Consider the following 23,250-nt stretch of genomic DNA (forward strand, 5'->3'; position numbering starts at 1 on the left):
GTGGTAGACAGCAGCATGCTCGTAAGCATTCATTCAAACAGCACTTTCCTGCGTTTGCCAGCAGCTTTTCGCAATGCTTTAAGCACAGTGCTGTTTATGACTTCAAGCCTATCAACTCCCAAGATTAGGCTGGCAATACAAAAGTGCCTGCAAGAACATCCAATAGTCAAAAGGTATATGAAATACAAATGGTCCTATAATTCCTACAACCCAAAACTTCTTAACTGGGAATATTGACGACTCATGTTAAAAGGAACCATCAGCTTTCAAATGTTCTCATGTTCTGAGCAAGGAACTTAAACATTAGCTTTTTTACATGGCACATTTTGCACTTTTACTTTCTTCACCAACACTGTTTTTGCATTATTTACACCAAAATGAACATGTTTCATTATTTATTTGAGACCAAATATTTATGTATTATATTAAGTTAATATAAAAGTGTTAATTCAGTATTGTTGTAATTGTCATTATTACAAATATAGGTATCGGCTTTTTTTTATCGGTGTTGAAAAATCATAAAATTGGTCAACCTCTATTGTACAATATTTGCCCTTATTTTTTTCAAATTTCTTAATGCTCTGTCAAGTTGGTTGTTGATCATTGTTAGATAGCCATGTAAGTCTTGCAATAGACTAAGCTAATTTAGGTCAAAATTGTAACTAGGCAACCAATTTAAACTAACTCAGCAGGACCCGGTCTTTCAAAGATAATTCGTAAAAATCCAAATAACTTCACAGATCTTCATTGTAAAGGGTTTAAACACTGTCTCCCATGGTTGTTCAATGAACCAGCGGCAGCGTAGTCTAGTGGTTAGAGCGTTGGACAAGTTCAAACCCCCGAGCTGACAAGGTACAAATCTGGCGTTCTGCCCCTGAACAGGCAGTTAAACCCACTGTTCCTAGGCCGTCATTGAAAATAAGAATTTGTTCTTAACCTCTCTAGGCAACCCGACGCGCTTGCGTCCCACCTTGCCAACAATAAATGCAAATGCGCTACACCAAATGCTAATAGCACTCGTTAAAACTCAAACGTTCATTCACATACAGGGTACTCAATTTAAGCTACACTCGTTGTGAATCTAGCCAACGAGTCAGATTTGTAAAATGCTTTTCGGCAAAAGCATGAGTAGCTATTATCTGATAGCAGGCAACACGCCGAAATACCAGAAGGGGACGTAAACAAAGGAATTAGCGTAGCCGGCGCTACACAAAACGCAGAAATAAAATATAAAACATTCATTACCTTTGATGAGATTCTTTGTTGGCACTCCTATATGTCCCATAAACATCACTATTGGGTATTTTTTTCGATTAAATCGGTCCATATATACCCTAAATATCGATCTATGAAAAGTGTGTGATCCAGGAAAAAAAACAGCGTTTTAAAACGCAACGTCATTTTTTAAAATTAAAAAAGTCGACGATAAACTTTCACAAAACACTTCGAAATACTTTTATAATCCAACTTTAGGTATTAGTAAACGTTAATAATCTATCAAATTGATCACGGGGCGATGTGTATTCAATAGCTCCACGTCTTGAACTCATGGTCGAAAATTTCTCCTCCAAAACATCCTGTCGGAGACCGGAAGGAATGGGCTCTCTCTTACTCGTTTGACCAAGAAACAAAGCCCAGGCAATTGACAAGACTGGCGACATCATGTGGAAGCTGTAGGACTTGCAATCTCAGCCCTATGTAATTTGGTTTCCCATAAACAATACATGCAAGTGGCGCATTGATACTTTTTCCAGTTCTCAGTGATCAGTTTTTCTTGCTCTTTTCGATGAAACACAGGCTCTGTTATAGTCACAGCCGTGATTTAACCAGTTTTAGAAACGTCAGAGTGTTTTCTATCCACACATACTAATCATATGCATATACTATATTCCTGGCATGAGTAGCAGGACGCTGAAATGTTGCGCGATTTTTAACAGAATGTTCGAAAAAGTAGGGGGTAGGCTTAACAGGTTTAACTGACTTGCCTAGTTAAATGAAGGTTAAAAAAATTAAAAATTAAAAACTCAAACAATTATGAACATGCACCTGTGGAACGGTCGTTAAGACACTAACAGCTTACAGACAGTAGGCAATTAAGGTCACAGTTATGAAAACTTAGGACACTAAAAGAGGCCTTTCTACTGACTCTGAAAAACACCAAAGATGCCCAGGGTCCCTGCTCATCTGCGTGAACGTGCCGTAGGCATGCTGCAAGGAGGCATGAGGACTGCAGATGTGGCCAGGGTAATAAATTGCAATGTCCGTACTGTGAGAAGCCCAAGACAGCGCTACAGGGAGACAGAACGGACAGCTGATCGTCCTCGCAATGGCAGACCACATGTAACAACAACTGCACAGGATCGGTACATTCGAACACCTGCGGGACAGGTACAGGATGGCAACAACAACTGCCCAAGTTACACCAGTAACGCACAATCCCTCCATCAGTGCTCAGACTCTCTGCCTATTGCGGACAGAGGCTGGACTGAGGGCTTGTAGACCTGTTGTAAGGCAGGTCCTAACCAGACATCACAGGCAACAACGTCGCCTATGGGCACAAATAGGACTGGCAAAAAGTGCTCTTCACCGACGAGTCGCAGTTTTGTCTCACCAGGGGTGAGGGTCGGATTTTCATTTATCGTCGAAGGAATGAGTGTTACACCTAGGCCTGTACTCTGGAGCGGGAACGATTTGGAGGTGAAGGGTTCGTCATGTTCTTGGGCGTTGTGTCACAGCATCATCGGACTGAGCGTGTTGTCATTGCAGGCAATCTCAACGCTGTGCGTTACAGGGAAGACATCCTCCTCCCTCATGTGGTACCCTTCCTGCATGTTCATCCTGACATGACCCTCCAGCATGACAATGCCACCAGCCATACTGCTCGTTCTGTGCGTGATTTCCTGCAAGACAGGAATGTCAGTGTTCTGCCATAGCCAGCGAAGAGCCCGGATCTCAATCCAATTGAGCACGTCTGGGACCTATTCGATCGGAGGGTGAGGGCTAGAGCCATTCCCCCCAGAAATATCTGTCAACTTGCAGGTGCCTTGGTGGAAGAGTGGGGTAACATCTCACAGCACGAACTGACAAATCTGGTGCAGTCTGTGAGGAGATGCACTGCAGTACTTAAAGCAGCTTTCTGTTAGTTGCATGTCTATGAATCTTGTTCAGTTTATGTCTCAGTTGTTGTATCTTATGTTCGTACAAATATTTACACATGTTAAAGTTAGCTGAAAATAAATGCAGTTGACAGTGAGGTTATTTCTTTTTTTGCTGAGTTTTATATTTGGCCTGTGAATTTGTCTCCCAGTGTGTCTGTTGGAAAGTAGATTGAACCAAGTTTTCCTCTAGGATTTTGCCTTTGCTTAGCTATATTTTGTTTATTTTTTATCCTAAAAAACAAAAGTCCCAGGCTCTTGCAGATGACAAGCATACCAGTAACATGACGCAGCCACCACAATGCTTGAAAATATGAAGAGTGGTATGCAGTGATGTGTTGGATTTACCCCAAACATAACACTTTGTATTCAGGACAAAAATGTAATTTCTTGGACACATTTTTTGCAATATTACTTTTGTGCAAACAAGATGCAGGTTTTGGAATATTTATATTCTGTACAGGCTTCCTTTTCACTCTGTAATTTAGGTTAGTATTGTGAAGTAACTACAATGTTGTTGATTCATACTCAGTTCTATCGCAGCCATTAAAGTTGAACTGTTTTAAAATCACCATTGCCCTCATGGTGAAATCCCTTAATGGTTTCCTTCCTTTCCGGCAAATGAGTTATGAGTTATTTTTAATGACTGAGTGTATTGACACACCATCCAAAGTGTAATTAATAACCGCACCATGCTGAAAGGGATATTCAATGTTGTGTTTTTTTATTTATTTTAATCTACCAATAGGTTCCCTTCTTCGCGAACAATTGGAAAACCTCCCTGGTATTTGTGCATCAATATGTGCTTAAAATTCACTGCTTGACAGAGGGACCTTACAGATGATTGTGTATGTATGGGGTACAGATATGTGGTAGTCATTCAAAAATCATGCTAAACACTAGTATTGCACACAGAGCGAGTCCATGCAACTTATTTTGTTTTTTGGCTAAAAAATCATACCCATTTGAAACTGCCTATTTCTTAGCCCCAGAAACTAGAATATGCATATAATTGTCAGATTAGGATAGAAAACACTCTAAAGTTTCCAAACTGTCAAAATATTGTCTGTGAGTATAACAGAACTGATATTGCATGCGAAAACCTGGGGAAAACCCAATCCGGAAGTGCCTCTTATTTTGAAACCTCTGTTCCTATGCATGCCTATCCTCCATTTAAGGGATATCAACCAGATTCATTTTTCTATGGCTTCCCTAAGGTGTCAGTCTTTAGACATAGTTTCTGGCTTTTATTTTGAAAAATGAGCGAAAAATATCACATTGCTTAAGTGGATAGGTGGGGGCAATCATAGTTTTGTGTAACAGTAAAGCGGCCATTGTTTCTCCCGGTCCTATTGAAAAACCTACACTCACGGTTGATATATTATCGAATATATATTTTAAAAACAATCTGAGGATTGATTATAAAAAACGTTTGACATGTTTGTGGACATTATGGATATTATTTGGAATTTGTCTGCGTTGTGACCGCTCTTTCCTGTGGATTTCTGAACATAACGCGACAAACAAATGGAGGTATTTGAATATAAAAATAATCTTTATGGAACAAAAGGAACATTTGTTGTTCAACTGGGAGTCTCGTGAGTGAAAACATCCGAAGATCAAAGGTAAACGATTAATTTGATTGCTTTTCTGATTTGTGACCTAGCTACTTAATGCTTAGTGTAACTTAAACGCTTGGATTGCTTTCGCTGTAAAGCATAATTTCAAAACCTGAGACGACGGGTGGATTAACAAAAGGCTAAGCTGTGTTTTGCAATATTGCACTTGTAATTTCATGAATATGAATATTTTTTTGTAATGTTATTTGACTGAGGCGCTATGCTATTCAGCGGTTGCTAATGACAATTATCCCGCTTAAGGGATGGTTATTAAGAAGTCAAGAAGTTATTAAGCACGTTAACTTATTTAGGCTTGCCATAACAAAAAAGGGTTAAATACTTATTGACAAGACATTTCAGCGTTCATTTTTTATTGATTTGTAAAAATGTCTATAAACATAACTCCACTTTGACATTATGGGGTATTGTGTGTACATATGTGACACAGTCAATCTAATCCATTTTAAATGCAGGCTGCAACAACAAAATATGAAAAAGGCAAGGGGTGTGAATACTTTCTGAAGGCACTGTAAATGACCGACTGCCAAAACTCACTTCAGCCGTTACCATGAACAAACATTGAAAAGGACTGAACTTTACACACCCAGTCTCCTTATGGTGGTACAAGCTCAACAAGTCGCAGCCTAAGTCTAGCGTTTGGACAATCACACACACAGCAGCATTGTCCCCAATACCCTACGCCAGCCCGAGCTGAACCAGATAGTTGACCGACCACCTTGATTCGATCTTATGAAGCAACATTTTAAGTTGTGTTTTTTACACTGGATAAAAGCAGAGACGCAGAGCTACAAAATGGTATATCATACACTGCATTTGAAGGACAATGGGAAAGAATTCTGCTTTGAAAGTTGATCAACTTGTAACCTCACTTTTGAGAAAATGGCCTTTGAATATTTTGGTAGCTACTGGAGAGCTCTTCGTCTACAGCAATTCAACATTGTTCACACCCTCTTAAGTTTTAGCCCCACCCATCTCTTTTAGGGTTGATCTGAGAGTTCTGTCCTAACAATAACAACAGTTAAGCACCCAAGCTAACGTGCTAATGTTGGCTAGCTTACTAACTACTTCCAGACAAATGAGAGAACAGCTCAGACCATTTTACTCGCCCTAGCAGAGCTGGTTAAGCTGTTAAGTTATCCAGAGTGTTGGTGACTGCAACTGTGCTGCTAGCAACAATTTACGTTTTTTTTGCCAACGTTTACTGACAGACATTGGCCATATTCAACGGGTGTTGAGTTTCGGGAATTCGTCAGTTATTCTGTGCTCTGGCACACAGACGAGAGTGCTCTGAAATCGGAGTAGATAGCCAGAGCGAATTTACCAGCTAAGTCTATCAACAGTTGTCGCAGTTACATTCTATTGAAATTGATACTTGAAGATGTGTTGCTAGCTAGCTAAACAATTAACCATAATCCCAACTCATGACGTTACTACCCTACATGAATCTGCAGGTAGCTAACCAACCAAGTTTAACGTTAGCTAGCTAACATTAGGCTATAACTAGCAAAGCAAATGGCTCCGACATACAAATAATATGATACACGTAACGTTAGCTAGCTAGCCAGACAGCTAATGTTAGCTAGCTAGCGAACAGTACCCTTTAACTTGAAATGAAAATGATTACCTACACATACTGACCAGCTCAAATAGACAGAAGCATGCAATTTGGAAGACCAATCCGAACTCAACTTTCAGCATGTCCAGCCCAAAAATGATCTCAGCTATTCATGGCTAGCGGGAAGGTTGCAGCCTTTTTCTGCGGCTAAACCAACTAGGCTAGTAATTTAACAATTTTATTCATAGATGGCATACAGGTCTGTTATTAAGACACATTAAAGTTCACATCTTCCAGAAGGCATTTCTGCCAAAAAACGCATTTTGATATAATAAAAAAAGTCTCTTCTGTGAAGTAGTGACCTAGTACACCTAGTTTCCTGAAACTAGTCACAAATGGCTGACAACATTGACTGTGACTGACAACTTACCTAACGCCTGCATTTAAGGACCACACTCTCCTAGCAAGCAATCCAGGGTATTCTGGGTAGCACTTTCTCACCTCTGGACTGTAGGCTTGATGGAGTCTGTCTGGACAGTGATAACTAACTCTGAATAGCCCAACACTAAAAGTGTGGCGGAGGAACCAACATGTACATCCTGCCGAAGAAGACACTTCCACTCTGATGAATCCAAGCTGAAGTAAATGGGCTGCATTATTTATGCTCTGCAGTGTGGGCTGGGCTCTCAGGCCTTCTGGCTTCTACAAGCCCAGAGCTGGGAGTCAGAGAGACTTCACCATTCCATCACATGGAACGACAAGACAATTATAGCACAAAACAATTCATTGACATTTGTGGTAAATTCCTGTAATGGTACACAAGTCACCAACTTGCATGAATTGATGGGAATCAAGTAATGTTGGTGAGCATGGGGAAACTATTAGAACGAGAACATGCTAAATGTAGCAGCAGAGTCTTAAAGCCTACGCAAAAAGCATGTAAATCAAATCCCCATTTAATTTGTTACTTATTTTCCAATTAGCCCAATGCGATGGCAATCTCATATGCTTCCATTAACTCTAACGCTACACAGGAGTGACACACAAATCAGGATGTTGACATTTGGGAATATAATTTCCTAATATTCACTGAAGCACGAGTGCAAAAGATCCTAAACTACAAGCAAGAGGCTTGTAGTGATGTTTTAGTGATACAAGCTAGCATTGGAGTGGTTAAAGCTTACTACAAACTGTGTCTACTAGTCAGAGCTAATAATGCAACACTATGACAAATGCTAACAGGTGACCGCACACATCGCATGTGCGAGCATTGCAAAATAAAATGTAGAAATCTGTGTTATTCAATTATTGCACCCACACTGCTCGCACTGCCAACGAGCGTCTGTGTTGCCAAGGGCTAAAATAGAAATCAGTTCTATTTCTGACGCAGATCGCGCTGCAAGTCCTGCCTCTCCTATCTCATTGGTTTATAGAAGCAGGTACCCAAGTGCCATCTCCTCATTGGTTATACCCACGTGGGTGACTGAAAGAAACGAGGTCAATGGCGGTAATGTACCTAAGCAATGAAACTTGCCATTCGCAAAAGAAAACGTCAAAAGAAAAAGCCTGGAAGGAAGAGGGATGGCTAGAAACGATTCAGTTGACCATTTTGTGTATGGATTAATTGGTGGAGTAGAGGACCTTGTGCATTTCAGGTAAAATAACAACTCAATGTTTATATCCCAGGACAAATTAGCTAGCAACAGAAAGCTAGCTAAATAGGATAAATTTGCTATGCTTTTTGACCTGTACCCAAATTAATATAATTGGTTCAGGGTTTGTTTTGATATTTTAACCTGCATGCCGTGATCGCTTTTGGTGTGGGGGGACAAAATAAATGTATGCACAATGGCGCTCGTGCGCAGCCATTTTGGGTTCCGTGTAAGGTTGCATGTTCGTAACTAAACTAAAACAAACAGCAAGAAGACTCCCTTTGGAGAAAAAAAAACACATAAAAAAAACACTTGGAAGCTCGAGAAAAAAAGCACTCCCTTTCTGTGTTGCTTGGTGCATTCACCTGACGATGACCCTGATGATTTTGTGTTAGACCAGAGGACCCTGAGGTCCTGAGTGGTCTCGAAAGGCAAAACCTTTACAATGATGTGTTGACCCTGAAGCAGTCAGTGCACAGTGGAGTTCTTCCCAGTGAGAACCCTCCAGAAGTCCAGCACAGTGGCATCTTTGAACCGGACAGACGTCATTAAAAACACAGTGCATCTTAGGGATGCAAGCCAAGATAAACCTCTCTAAAAACAAGTTGTCTTAAAGGGATGAGGAAGATACAACATCCAAGCAAGATAAACACTGCGCAATGGTAAAAACTAGACTAATGTAATCTAAAAAGTATCTTCCCCTGCTCAATATGTTAAGTCTAGTTAACAAACATCACACCATTTTGCAATGTCCTTAGAAACTGAGGCAAAAGCTGTTATTCTCCTTAGATAGGGCTCAACATCTGTATCCTCCACTCTTCGGTGGGATTGCTGCCATGGGATAAAAGAGTGATCTGCAGTGTGGCTGGTAAGGCTAGTCTGTACAAGACGATGACCTCAGCATAACTAGCTAGATGTGTATGCTAATAGCCTAATATTTACATATCGTTAATATGATTCATTCAACTACACCATGGTGTTAAGTCAATTTTGTTTTGTGATCTTACACTAACACACAATGCAGGGGCCCACTGCTAACCATCTCTAGTAGATCCAAAATCTTTGTTGTTATCCCTTACTGGCTTCCATCTCCCTCATCTTTCCATTTTCTGTCTGCTGAAAACAGGGTTCCATGTGGCATCATATTTGATTATGTACTTGGTCACAGAGGTGTAGCACCCATAGGGGGCAAGTGCCCCCTCAGATTGGTCCCGTTTAAAAATATTTATATCTGTAACACTACAAGCCACCTAGCAATTTTATGAAGTTGCCTTTACCTAGCCCAGATAGGTTTCCAACCTTCCAACCTCAACCTAGCTACCAAGAAGCAATTTCAAGCTATCAATCAAGTTAAAGTAGCTAGCTTGTCTAACTATCTTAGTTGGCATGCCTTCTGGCAAATTTAGTAGACTTTAGAAAAGCAAGCAATAATATAATTTAAAAAAATACTGAATAAGGATGAATTCATACATTCATTCTGGAGTGCCATTGTGTGCTCAGAGTGCACTCTGGGCATTCGTAAATTCGGAGTGTTGTTGGATTGTCCATTCGTAAATTTAGAGTGTTACCCTCTCAGAGCGCACACTGGACGATCTGGCCGAGAAGTAGGTTTGATCTGAGTGTTCTGATCTCACAATGACAGTCAAGCACCCATGCCAAATGGCTAAAGTTGGCTAGCTTGCTAGCTATTTCCAGAAACAAATGAGAGAACATCTCACTCTGACCATTTTACTTTCCCTAGCAGAGCAGAGCAGGTTAGGCTGTTTCGTTATCTGGAGCGTTAGTAACTAACTGTGCTGCTGACAACAACAATTTAATAGTAAAACAATTTAAGAACGCATCCTAAGGCTCACATTCCTTTTAATATCTGACCCAGATTTTAGCAGACACACAGAGAAGCATTTTTAGTTTCTTTAAAAAAAAGAAACACCTGTCAAGAGGATACAGACCGCTCGAGAGATGCTTTGAGATGCAGGAAAATATACCTTTTTGACATAAAATAAACACAATTATAATGCTTAATTATATTTTTACAGTTACAGTGCACATTAATCAATGTTTCAGTAAAAGTGCTAGTCATTTTCAACCGCAGTCCCTGGGCAGGTTATTAAAAACAATTACAATACAGACAATCAATGAGCAGTGAGTACACACAGAGCAACATAGGACAAGCAAGACATAGCAAGCAGACAAAGCCACAGACTAAATCTATAAAAGCAACAAAGTGTTTCCACACCTTATGGATTATGGCTGTAAATTGTAGGAAAAAGCCATTTCAGGTGGTGGAGAATATTGCATTTTTCCAAACTTTCGGACAGGAGGCCTAGCCCCCCCTTCAGACATACCCTGACCCTCAACCCAACCATCCTCACACTTTGTGCCCCCTCAGATTTTGGGAATGCATGACGCCCCTGCTTTGTCGAGGAAATGTTGCATACATTCACGAGACTAGTGTGATATTTCAAAGTCAATTACCAATTCCCCGATTTGTGCGTTGATTTGCAATTAGTTAGAACCACTGGTTGACGACGTATACTTAAAGGTTGAGTAGTACAGTACAATATGTGCCTAGACAATCACCTGTGCTAACCGAGCTATAGCTCGAGCCAAGTCAGGACAGAAGAAACCGCGGGCAGGCGCTAATTCATAATTCGACAGACATAAAATGGGCCACATTTACCTCTCTCTATCTCTGCAACCACGTAGTCCACAAGTCCAGTCCGACTATGTTCACCGACAATGACAAGCAGGGAATACTTGTCGTTGCTGAAGCCAGGATGCAAAGTTCGGTTCACATTTTCCATTGCTTCCACCTCTTCAGTTTGTTGTGTCGCCATGTTGAAAAGTTTGTCAAATAATGCCATACAGAGACGCCCCTACTTTATGTATAGGGCGGAAACTCTGTAGATTGACACTTTCCAGACCAATCGGATCCCTGTGGTCAGGGATAAAGGTACCGTAACTACAGTAAATAAACTCATATTCAAGTATATTCTCTAAACATAAATCGGAAATAAAGTCTCAAATAGTTTGCCAAAAATCTCATATTAAGGCCTATTACGATTATTATGGTAACCTAATTATTATAGGATAATACGCTGTTATACGATATAATTAATATCATTATTCATTATTATTGACAACCTGGACCAAGATGTTATACTCGCTTTGAGATCATCTGTTGCAATTATCATATTCATTATTATCAGTTGTTACTCAGGTGGTTTCCCTTTCTCCAATGAAAATCTGTTGCTTCTCGAAATGTCTGTTGCCCCTGTGGAGCCAGTTACTTCTCATGTCTCCAATTTCAATGCAGAGATGTGACATATCATTGTTGCATTACTCCCTACAAAAAAATCCGTTCAAGCAGGAAGTCTTCAGAGGTCTTCAAAAAAGTTATGTTTATTCCATTCTTACACATTTACATATCTAAAACAGCAAGATTTGAGAATACACTATTTGTCCTCATACAACATTGAGTCATCCCGATGGTAGCTGTCGTCCTCGATTCCCTAAAAGCATTTGAGGATGGAGAAGTTGCAAGATGTTCCCCGTGGACACTCGCACAACTTCCCAATTCTTGCACCTTTGCGAACTGCACATTGCTGACCCGCATCAGCATCACACTGCCAACACAGAGAACATACAGCCTACATTTATTTTTGCTGTAGATTGGTCGATTGGAGCCTACTTTAAAATAACACACAGAATAATGGTCACGCAAAATATAAAAATGTCCATGTTCAGACATGTCTTACCAAGTTTCTACAAAATAATTCCATTTCAATTAAGTCAATCCTAAAACTATTCCTTACCATGGGAACCCAACCCAACTTCTTCTCATAGGCCGGCATCTGCTTACTCTGTAGTTTTTCAAGAACCTCTTGTAAAGCTTCAAACTATAGAGTAGAAGAAACATGTTTAGTTTGACATGTTCATATCTATTCTCTGTCTGCAATGGCAGACTATAAACATATCGCCAATCTAAGTTTCACCATTATGAGGTGTGTATTAGCGTCTATTTGAGCAATCAATGTGCGCATGATGTGTGAATTGATATACCTCAAAACCATCCGTCCAAGTTATTGAGCAATGTACCTTTTAAAACCCTTAAAATTATTTTATTTTTTTTGCGAATGAGTATGTTTTTATCTCACCAATTCTTGTTCTTCTTGTGTCTTTATGGGGTCTTCAGGGGAGCGTGTTTCCAGAAAGTCGTGTGAGCTGGCCAGCACCACCAACACCGAGCAGGTAGCGCAGAGGATGAGGAGAAGGCTGCCGACCATGGTGCTGAAACGCGCGGAACCTGATTGGAAGTTGATAGCAAAGCAGGCGAATCAGTAGGTCTAGGCTAGTATTCTGGCTGGCAGACAACCTGGACCAAGGCTTTATACGTTGCTTTGACATCATCTGCTGCAATATTCATAACACTGAAATTATCGAATTATTTGACATGTAACATTTCCGGGCAAATGTGTTCAAATAGCAAAAGTATAAACACGTGTACACGCTATTTTTAAAGGGGAACATAACGAACTGAACTCTGGCATTTTGTCTGGCAAAATGGCATTTCCATAAAGGTATTCCCTCCAGGGAATGAAGAAGTTGAAGCCCCAAAATAAGAATTAAGGAGGCTTCAATGTTCTTTATTAAGAACACATAGGCTGTGAAAATCACAACAGCACATTTTGAGTTGTTGGCAATATTAGCAGCTATTGTGCATCCTAGACCAAATCCATATAAATCTCACAGCTTTACTGCTAAGGACCCTTTACAAAAAAAAAACTGCCTGTATCTTAACTTCAGTATTCAAATTCCCAATAGATTCTAAATCACTGCTATTTTGAGGGTCCTACGTGTCATCTGATCTTTTGACCATCTACGTCAAACCAGGTCTGCTTCCCATCTCCTCTTGTGCGCATAACCTCATCCTTGACCCAAGGTGTGTTCCAATTGACCCAGTGTCATACCCAGAACACTGCGTCACCCACAGAGATAGACGATACAAAATATACATTTTATGGTGACTGGTGAGGGTTTGTTTGATTTTAGATTCAAATCATTTCAACCACATTTTCTGCATTTAGGCTGCACATATATACTTGATGCAAATGAAAAACAGCATGCTAAACCTTTGTGTGTTATAAAGTATAAACATTTTACTACTCCCTACTCAATAGACATTTCCGAGAAACATGGTTTAATTATTTGGTCTAATATTGACACTATAGTTCTTATGTGCTGAAGAAAACCATGTGGTGAAGCTCAGGGTTAAGGTGAGGAGATGAAACCATGCGGGGGTGGTTTGTGACATCCAAAAACCTACAGTCCAATATTACATTTGCAATTATTTTCAACCATTACATTTTATCTACATAAAACATGTATAAGAAATGCCAAGAGATGCAATTTGGTTGAATAAATGTTTTCTTGAAAAATAAAAATAAATAAAAAATCCAAACATATTTCAAATGTACAGTAATAAAATAAACTCCCAAAATGAACTTAAACGGACATTTTAAAAAAAAAAGCAGGCTTAACAATTCATTCATTTTTTTTCTCCACTTGACCATAAACTAGCTGTCCCATTATTTTCTCCCCCCCCCCCTCCAAAAAAAACGAACAAACATTGGAAAAGCTTTTTCCAACAGTAAAAAAAAAAAATAAAGTGCCAAAAACGTCAAAGTAAAAATATCCTCCCAAAAAGCCTCTTGGAAGTGCTGAGTTAACAGCTTGATGAGCTAGGGTCACCGTACCCTTAACACCATACCCCTATCCATAATCATCTTCTGGTCACGACACCCATCTTCAGTAAGAAAAAAACCCAACAACTGCAATGCATCAGACACAGAGCCCCAACTGGACTACCTCTGTGTAGTACAAGAACATTCAGTCTTTGGAACTCGTCCTGTTTCAAGAAAACAGCTCTTTTCGTCTTCTTCCCCATTCTAGGGTCTTAAGCCAACCTGAAAGGGAAAAGGCAGGAAGACAGTTATGAGCACTTAATAGTACATAGCCTACCTGTAGAATCCTCCTGTAGGTACTAATATATATCATCATAAGATATTTATTCAGTCTACAATCTTCAGTGACTGCAAAATGTAGGCCTTCACTTCTGTAAGTTCCAAAATAGACCTACCGTTATAAATCAATTGCTATAGATCGATATACGTTAGAGCTATCCCGGTTCCTCCAATTAAAATATTACAATTATCGTTTGATAAAGCAGTTGAGTTAGTGAGTTGGAATTGAAACCACATGAAAGATCACTTGACCTTATTCCTCTGCCCGTTTCTCTTTTTGAGCCCTCTTGTGACTTGCCGCTGTCTGCTGCATTGCCTAAGTACCAAAAAGTAACGTTCCATATATCATTACGAAATCAGTTTCCTTTAGTAGTAATTAAATCATGATCTGATAAGAGATTGAAGGAGATTTTAAGGTGGACGTCATATCCCATATGAGACTCTGAAATGTTAAATGGGGAGTTTTGACATTGACAGTTGCCGCGTTCAAAACAACTGGAAAAATATGAGGTCAAATCACGTCATCAGTGATATTCAGGTCGGAGCTCTAGAAAGAGGCCCAAGTCCCCAAGTTGGAATCCCGAGTTGGATGACCGTTAAAATCGATTTTTCCCCAGTCAGAGCTCATTTATTTATTTTATTTTTCATAGTTCCTCTGAAGTCAGAGATTTCCGAGTTGTTTTGAACACGGCAATAGAACCTATGAACATAGCAGCGTTTCCATCAATAGAAACAAATGGTCTAGAAATGGAAGAGGCTCTTGCTAACCATGTAGCAGCCAGTGTGGTAGCCACACAGGTACCAGGAGAGCAGCATGCTGGATAAGTCTGTAACGGACGAGCCTAGCCCATCGCCAGCATCCACCAGCCCTGTTCGGGGGGGCCATACACACGGTGGAGGTGGAGGAGGCGGCAGGAGTGACAGGAAGTCCTGGAGGAGAATATACCATTATACATTATTACACCAGCAATACACCAATACTCATACAAACTTTGAAGATCTAATATTTTTAAACACAACCACAACATATCACAGACATTAAATAACATTACTCTTGCTGGATGTACAGGCTTGAGGTAGCCAGTCTCACACAGGTTGAAGATAGACATGTAGGTAAGAAACACACACACAGCAAACAGCCTCACCAAAGACCCATTGGGCGGTGGCACTGGAGGAAAAAAAGGAAACGGGTGATCATTTGGTTCCCGACTCCGGCCTTTTGGTTCCTCTTTCCGACTACTTGGCTTCTTCTTATTCCCCTGCTCATTGCCAAGGTTAAAGCCTTTTCCCTGAAACAACACAGAGAGAAACATACAAATATCACAATGTGTAGTTTGGGACATGCCATAGTGGACAAGTCTGACATATTTCAATGCAAACGTCCTTATCTGTAAACATCAGACATCAGTAAAGCATAACCACGTGTCAACAATGTATTCCAGACGTCCTCAAAGAGAGAATAGCACCCAGACTCACTGGAGCAAACTCAGGTGGTCGAGGTGAGGAAGGCTCCTCTTGTCCCTCTTGTTGAGGTGTCCTCCACTCTCTATCCTTCTTCCAGTCTGCGCTGTTGTTACTAGTGGACCTGAACCCTTCCACAGCCTAGAAGTGAGAAACTTGCCTTACTGGGCTGACCCACGCAGTGCTTCAATATGGAAGTTTTCAGGTAACCCGACAAAATGTACATAGAAATGTGTCATAGATATATAATTCTCATTGAAAGCAATTCTAAGAAGCCGTAGATCTGTTCTATATCCACTATTTCAATGCTTTCCGTTCTTATGTTTTTTTGTTGTTGCGTATTTTACTTTAGTTTTTGTATGCCAGCTTCAAACAGCAAAAATACTTTACTTTTGGTTATTGGAAAATATATTTCACGATGGTTTAGATGGTACAATGATTCGCTATACTTGCTTGTTTTGTCACAAACTGAAACAAGGCAAACTATTTGTATTTTAGCAACCAGGAAATGGCGGAATGATTTCTGCATACTGCATCTTTAAAGTTTGAAACATCTTACCATCAAACTTTACTTGAACCGTCTGGAGTCTGTCATAAAGGCCACATAAATGAGGGTTCAAGTGAAGTTTGACCCCTTGTTGCACCTTGGCAGTAGCTCTTCCACAGTGTCGTCCCAGGTCATCTGGCGATAGCAGGGTGCTCAGCTCCAGCTCCTCCTCATTCCCGTAGCCTTCAAACTTCACCCGGCAGCGTTCCCCTCTCATCCACACCAGCACCGCTGGGTAGACCAGGCCATCCTCTGAGTACACAGCACGGCACCGGGAACCCAGCATCCACACCTGGTACACAATGCCATACATACACACCATAAGGGGAAAATACATTTAATAGACCAGGTAGTAGACCAGTGGTTTTAAGATATTCCTCCCTTCATCAATTTACAAGAGTGAATCTCATGACTTGGAAGAGGCCATCCGCTGACCACATCCCAAAAATCTTTCTCCCGTATAGTCTAACTGATTACTTTTGAGTTTTCCTTTGGGTCAACCGGTCCCTTATTTGGCACATCAGTTTCTGAGAGTTTCAACTCTTAAATAATTATAGGCCAATCTCAAAGCTGTCACCCCTGGTGAAAATACTTGAAACCCTTGTAAGTGAACAGCTAAAAGAGTTTTTATTTACTAACTATATTTTATCAATGTACCAATCGGGCTTCAGGAAGAAGCATAGCGCAATTACAGCAGCCATGAAGGTTTTAAATGATATCACTGAAGCCATTGACAAAAATCAGCACTGTGTCTCACTTTTTATTGATCTCTCTAAGGCTTTTGATACAGTTGATCATGCTATACTAAGGCAGAGATTGTCGAGTGTAGGTCTTTCGGGGCATGCAGTTACATGGTTTGCTAACTCATAGGCAGAAATCCCAGGGGGGACACGACCCACCCATCCTGGGAAAAATATGATTTGTACCCCCAATATATCACTGTAAACATACCTATGTATTTTCAATAATATGAATAATATGCAATGAAAGTACTTGTGCTGATTATAGACACTTAATAGCGCGTTTTTTACGTTTCAAAAGATTGCGACCCCCCCGTCCTTTGACTCACAATGGTTTGATCCACTGCTTGTTCTTTAGCTGACAAGGTAATAGAGGGTTCGTATCTACTGTCCGAAAGACACTCAATGCACGTACTGTCCGAAAGACACTCAATGCACGTAACTGACGTGAGGTTAATCCAGTCAATCGCTCCATATCAATGTTTTTTTTTATGTTGGCAGGGTCCCCACACTAGCTGAATTTGCAGAGCTAGCGCGCAAACTAAAGCAAACATTGACTGTCAAGCTAGCTAGTACCTATTCAATTTGTGGCGTCATTAAAGATGGAATCTTTGCTATCTTCAGTTTATTCCAAGATCAGCATGCCGCTGTAGTGCTTCAAAGTCCCTGTGATAAGGTTAGCGATAAACTGAACAGAACTACACCCTCATTAAATATATTTAATGGTCTCGTTGCAAAAGCTAAATTGTCGCCAGGGAAGTTTTTGAATTTTTTATTTCACCTTTATTTAACCAGGTACATACTGGACTGATAAGGAAAAGTGCTATAACTATTAGTAGTAGTAGTATTATAATGATTTAAACAAGTTGGGACAACCATTCAGTTAACTACTGTACCTATCAATTATCCAGTAGTAGTGATTATGGTTCTTTCAAAGAGCGCACCCTCGCGCGAGCTTGCGACTCTACGTCTTACAGGAACGCGCTCACCGGCCAAGCACACGAACTGTCGTGGATGCAAGGTCCGATCCCACTTCTGACACCAATGTAATGAAACAACAGGGAGCAGGTCTCAAATCCTCGACCTTCTAGCCCGAGGTCCGGCGCGCTATCGACTGTGCCGCAAAAGCATGCTCGTGCGGCAGGGTCGATTTTCACTCTTATAAACCTAGGGTCGTTACACTACATTTAACATATTACAACGTAGGCTGTGTTACAGCACTACTTTTGGTGTCCCCCTCAGGAATTGCTCTTGAGAAAATTTTATGTAATTGTCCCCTCCAAAGTTGATATCAGATTTGCGCGCCTGTGCTAACTATCTGTCTGATAGAACTCAGTGCACTCAATTTGATGGGCTGATGCCTGTTAAATTATCTGTCTTGAATGGTGTGCCCCAAGGCTCTGTACTTGGTCCTCTCTTATTCACTATTTATATAAATTATTTAGACAAAAATGTCCAAAATGCACAACTTCATTTTTATGCTGATGATACTGTTATTTACTGTTGTGCCTCGTCTCTTACAAAAGCTTTCCAGAACTTGCAAACTGCTTTTTATACTGTTCAACATAACTTGTGTCAATTGAAGCTTATCCTCAATACTGACAAAACTAAACTAATGGTGTTTTCTAATGCAAGAAATAGACCTATAAACCTATAAACCTTTCACCTATTACTACCTGTCAGGGCAAGGTGATTGAGGTTGTAACCTCATATAAATATCTTGGAATTTTAATTAATGATGGCCTCTCTTTTAAATTGCATATTCAACAATTTACAAAAGAATCGAAGCTGAAATTGGGATTTATTTTAGGAATAAGGCCTGTTTTTCTTTTGAAGCCAGAAGGAGGCTAGTATCAGCTACATTTATGCCTTTACTAGACTACTGGGATATTTTATATATGAATGTGTTTGACATCAATTGACACTCTTTACCATGGCACTTTGAGATGTATTTTAACCTGCAAAACCCTTACGCGCCACTGCACTTTGTATACCAGGGTTGGCTGGCCTTCTCTAGGTTTACTATCTTTTTATTTGTGCATTTTTATTTTTCCCAAAATGTGGTGGGTTCTCTCTTCATTCGCTGGACTTTATCCTGCTAACTGTTCCAAATTCCCAACTGAATTTGGTAAACAGGCTTTTATGTACTCTGCGCCATCGTCTTGGAACACCTTACAAAATACTTTTAAACTGGAAGAACTTGTGAATTGGTGTTTTTAAATCACTGATGAAGGATTTTGAGGCTGATTCCCTGACCTGTCAATGTTTTTAATTTGCTGTTTTATACTCTTGTGAATTCAATGGTTTTTACTAGATTACTAGTATTTTTTCATGTTGTCTGTCTGTAATTTTTTTGTAATGACTTGGTGCTGCCTATCTTGGCCAGGGCGCTCTTGAAAAAGAGATTTTAATCTCAATGAGCCCTTCCTGGTTAAATAAAGGTTAAATAAATAAAAAACGTTTCTGTGGATTGTCTGCAAGCTTCTCATCGCTCTCCTTTTCATTGCTCTGAAAGATAAAGATGAAACAAAGGAGATTACTCAGGATTCAATGTTGGAAATTGTTCTTCGGATTAAGACATTCGTGTTATTTGTTTTTGGTTTGAGGACATCTCTCCCATCAATTAACAAGGGGTACATTTCTTAACAGGGAAGGGACCATATCCCACAATTCGTATTCTTCCAAATAGCCTAACAGTTTTGATTCAGACAGTTTCGATGGGTTGTCTCCATGCTTCTCATCCCTCTATTTTTCATCATTACAGCTCTAAAGAATTAAACAAAGACAAAGGAAATAATTCAGGATTTGTTATTGGACCATTGTTCTTCTGATGAAAACATGGAGACATTCATGCTAGGCCTATTTGGTTTTTTACTTTGGAATGTATCCATTTATCAATTTAACTTTGTTTTTTACTCATCAAACTACATAATGGTAATAATTTATTATAATGGTAAATCTTTGTTGTTATACTAGGTAAATCAAGATGTAGCCTAGGCCTATTCACAATACAGGTGAATGCATACTCAATGAGTGTGTGCATGCATTGAGTTATCAATCTTGTTTTGGCTGACTTTATGAGGCAACAGATGAAATATAATCTGTTTACCTTCCATTTGGGACTTTTGTTATTGTTCGATCAACAACATTTGCATAGAAGCAATCACTTATTTTATAAAAGTGTGCACTGTCTCTTTAAGACCCATGATGTCATTCACACACAAAGTCAGTTTGAGGCTAGGGCAAAGATGTTCTTGACTGGGAGACAAAGCGAATGAAAACAGTTTTTGGTGACAATCAGCAATATTTTGCATTGTGGTTTGCATATTATTCCAAACAAGGGACTAGGGTAGTGAATTGATGTTGGCTTCAGTGTAAGCAAGCAAGGAAAGGTAACCTACAAAGCTGGATGCTACCGGTATCTTCTTGCACTGTAGTGTTCTAGCCTGTAATGGACATTGTTTTGGGAACAGTAATTAGTGGTTTCAAAATGTCTACGTGCCATGTTTTATTATTCAAATGTGTTAACTTTTGTGCAGCATAAGTGGTTCCGCATGTCAGGCTAGAGCTAGCCGTGAGTAAGTGGAGCAGGCACGGTGCTCTCGAGCTATAAGGGAACAGACCTGATCCTCTCTCAATCAGTAGACCAGGTGACATACATTTGACAGAGGTACCGAAAGTAATACAAATTCTAATGATAAACTGTTTATCATGTTCTAGTTTCAGTATACCGTACAACACCATTGCCTATGGCTCACCCGTTTCTCCTTCCGGGGCTGGTCAGCAGCTTCAGGTAGCATGGCGCTCAGGTCCATCTCTTCCTCGTTTCCATAGTTGTCAAACTTCACCTTGCAGCGCTCTCCCTCCAACCAGACCAGGGTGGCAGGATAAACCCGCCCATCCTGTGACCACACAGCCTTGCAGTGGGACCCTATCTCCCACTGCTCAAAGAATCACAGATAGAAAGCGCATTAAGAAAAAGATTCAAGCTTTATACACCACAAAAATGTCAGTCTTCCATCTATAGACTAACTGATTACCTTTAAGTTTGCCTTTGGGTCAAACGGTCCCTTACTTGGCACACAAGATTCAGAGAGTTTCTGTGGATTGTCTGCAAGCTTCTCATCGCTCTCCTTTTCATCGCTCTGAAGGATAAAGATGAAAGGAGATTATTCAGGATTCAGTATTGGAAAATTGTTCTTCTGATTAAGACATTCCATGTTAATTGTATTTGGTTTGAGGACATCTCTCTCATCATCAGTTCATAAGGGGTCAATTTCATGACATGGAAGGGACCATCCTCTGACCACATGCCACAAATTGTATTCTTCCATATAGCCTAACAGTTATGATTCAGACAGTTTCTTGTTACAGCTCTGAAGGATGAAACAAAGACAAAGGAAATGATTCAGGATTTCTTATTGGATCATTGTTCTACTGAAGAAAATATGGAGACATTCACACGAGGCCTAGTTGTTTTCGGTTTTAACACATGCCCACCAATGTCCCCATCATCAGTTCACAAGGAGTATATCTTGTGACTTCGAAGGGGCCATCTGACCACATAGCATTAAGAGAATCCGAGACCAAAAATCATGAGGAAAAGCTTCAAGCCTACACACAACAAAAACATTTGTGTTCCATCTATTGACTACCTTTGAGTTTGTCCTCGAGTCAACTGTTTCCAGACTTGGCACACAAGATTCAGACAGTTCTGACTCAAACAGTTTCTGTATATTGGGGAGAAGCTTCGTGACACTCTCTTTTTCGATGTTTGAGCTCTGAAGGATGAATGAAACAAATGAGAGTCATTAGGTTGATATTCATGTATTGTTTTGGGTTTCAAGCCATTCCAACCACCATCGATTCACAAGGGAGAAAATCTCATGGTGTTTCCCTTTCCATTTATTCTCCTGAATAAAATGTTTTAGCTAAGTAACAAACTACACCAGAGCCATGTATTTAGATGGGGTTTTTTTTAATACATGGATCTGCAGTCTGCACTACACTAACTCTATCTTAACCACATATAGGGGAAGGAGCTTATCCACCCACTAATATACTTGTCAAACTTTACCCGAAATGTTTGAAGGGCTTCGTTATAAGACTTTACCAGTGCCGAGTTGTCAGTAACCACATACCATTTATTCTACATCAAAACAGAAACTAAAATCAATGCTAATTTAATAAGAAAGTACCTAGCTAGCTAGCCGTTGACGGTGGCACGGCCAGCCGTCAACTTCATCGGTGGCTAACGTTAGCTAGCCTCATCATCATCTTGGTGAAGGGAGATAGCTTGCTAGCTATGCTATAAAACCCTTACCTCGACTCCTTCACTTCGCAATACAATACTTGCTGGACATTCAGCCATAACTGTTAAGTTGAATGAAACACACGTATTGACTTATTGTAGGTTGTTTCAAATGTAGAAACAAAAGCATTGATTACATTAAATTCCCGCGAGTGTGTCAAAAGCTGCAGCGCACCATGTGTATGATACAATGCATTCTAGGAATTGTAGTTCTTAAATGGCTGTGTATTAATGGTTGCAATGGCGCCCCTTGTGGAACCGCAACACACCGTTCACATTATTATGACAGTATAGTAAATTATTCTCCACCCGGATGCAAAATAGGCTACCATATGGTAGAATTAGAATGAGCAAGTTCTAAAACCTTTATATAGCAGTAATATATCGTATAACCCAAATGCTATAACAGATTGCTTTTGGTTATGGCTTTCTTGGCTATTAACTGGAGTAGTCCTACTCAAAGTCATGCAAGTAACACATCGGGCCACTATGCTAGATAGCCTATAGGCTACAGACAAAATGAGACCATGCATTTTCCTACCCTCCTCCATCCATATCCTCTAACCGCATCCACCCATTCAAATTCAAAACATTCCATTAGACCAAGGTATTTCATTCTGTCTTAGTATGCGCCGCTCACAATTACCATCTTAAACCGGGGAAAGTGTCAAGGCGAACTATATCTTGTATGTGAGCTGTCCTACTTAATTTACTGGACAGCGGGGGTCCACCGAGGAGACAGGAGACATGCCAATAGGCTAGTCAACAGCACTTAGCCCTAATATACGAATTACCGTAGGTTCGAAAAACCGCAGTGAGCTCCCCATGGCGTCTTTCCATGCATTCCAATAAGGTGAAGAATGTGAGACGTGTGTATTGCCTGCTGCAGGCCTACACTCTAAAAATAAAATGTTAATCGAGTATCCTTTAGGGGTTCTTCAAATTGAAACAGTGGGAGAACCCCTATAAATTATTTGGAAAACTATTTAAAAGTATTATTCAAGGAACCCCTTTTATTGGATCCTCAAATAACCTTTTGGGGTACATTTTTTAACTACCCTGCTGTCCTTTCAAATTCAAAACCAAATGTTTCAGTTGGGCAGTTAGGTTCCTGCAAGAACCCCCATCAATTAAGAAGGTTCCTCGATTAACCCCACCTATGGTGT

General features: G+C 40.1%; 3 protein-coding genes across 3 annotated transcripts in view; all 3 read right to left on the reverse strand.

Annotated features, from left to right (window-relative positions):
* Nucleotides 1-10,842, reverse strand: part of LOC135524674 (microtubule-associated protein 1B-like) — a 52,089-nt gene extending 41,247 nt beyond the window's left edge. The window contains exon 1 of the mRNA XM_064952415.1: nt 10,683-10,842. Within this exon, the coding sequence (XP_064808487.1) occupies nt 10,683-10,839 (157 nt within the window). The 5' untranslated portion in view covers nt 10,840-10,842. The remainder of the gene's footprint in view (nt 1-10,682) is intronic.
* A 544-nt stretch (nt 10,843-11,386) lies between these two features.
* cart1 (cocaine- and amphetamine-regulated transcript 1) lies at nt 11,387-12,531 on the reverse strand. Its single transcript, XM_064952417.1, has 3 exons — nt 12,160-12,531; nt 11,818-11,901; nt 11,387-11,628 (listed from the first exon to the last, which is right to left on the reverse strand). The coding sequence occupies exons 1-3, from the start codon at nt 12,286-12,288 to the stop codon at nt 11,515-11,517; spliced, it is 327 nt and encodes a 108-aa protein (XP_064808489.1). The 5' UTR covers nt 12,289-12,531; the 3' UTR covers nt 11,387-11,514.
* An 880-nt stretch (nt 12,532-13,411) lies between these two features.
* Nucleotides 13,412-22,263, reverse strand: LOC135524675 (survival motor neuron protein-like). Its single transcript, XM_064952416.1, has 10 exons — nt 22,097-22,263; nt 21,429-21,554; nt 20,814-20,918; nt 20,532-20,714; nt 16,131-16,325; nt 15,502-15,627; nt 15,171-15,314; nt 14,794-14,955; nt 14,278-14,341; nt 13,412-13,968 (listed from the first exon to the last, which is right to left on the reverse strand). The coding sequence occupies exons 1-9, from the start codon at nt 22,142-22,144 to the stop codon at nt 14,279-14,281; spliced, it is 1,152 nt and encodes a 383-aa protein (XP_064808488.1). The 5' UTR covers nt 22,145-22,263; the 3' UTR covers nt 13,412-13,968; nt 14,278.
* Nucleotides 22,264-23,250: the final 987 nt, after the last annotated feature.

The sequence above is a fragment of the Oncorhynchus masou genome, chromosome 31 (genome assembly GCF_036934945.1).
Source record: "Oncorhynchus masou masou isolate Uvic2021 chromosome 31, UVic_Omas_1.1, whole genome shotgun sequence".
NCBI lineage: Eukaryota > Metazoa > Chordata > Actinopteri > Salmoniformes > Salmonidae > Oncorhynchus > Oncorhynchus masou.

What these genes read in the sequence shown, in the direction of transcription:
- cart1 (XM_064952417.1), bottom strand. Translation starts at nt 12,288, where the DNA reads ATGGTCGGCAGCCTTCTCCTCATCCTCTGCGCTACCTGCTCGGTGTTG. An exon ending in CACAAGAAGAACAAGAATTG is followed by an intron (nt 11,902 to 12,159) that starts GTGAGATAAAAA and finishes TCTACTCTATAG; the next exon opens with TTTGAAGCTTTACAAGAGGT. An exon ending in AGTTGGGTTGGGTTCCCATG is followed by an intron (nt 11,629 to 11,817) that starts GTAAGGAATAGT and finishes CTGTGTTGGCAG; the next exon opens with TGTGATGCTGATGCGGGTCA.
- LOC135524675 (XM_064952416.1), bottom strand. Translation starts at nt 22,144, where the DNA reads ATGGCTGAATGTCCAGCAAGTATTGTATTGCGAAGTGAAGGAGTCGAG. An exon ending in GACCACCTGAGTTTGCTCCA is followed by an intron (nt 15,315 to 15,501) that starts GTGAGTCTGGGT and finishes GTGTTGTTTCAG; the next exon opens with GGAAAAGGCTTTAACCTTGG. An exon ending in CACCGCCCAATGGGTCTTTG is followed by an intron (nt 14,956 to 15,170) that starts GTGAGGCTGTTT and finishes ATTCTCCTCCAG; the next exon opens with GACTTCCTGTCACTCCTGCC.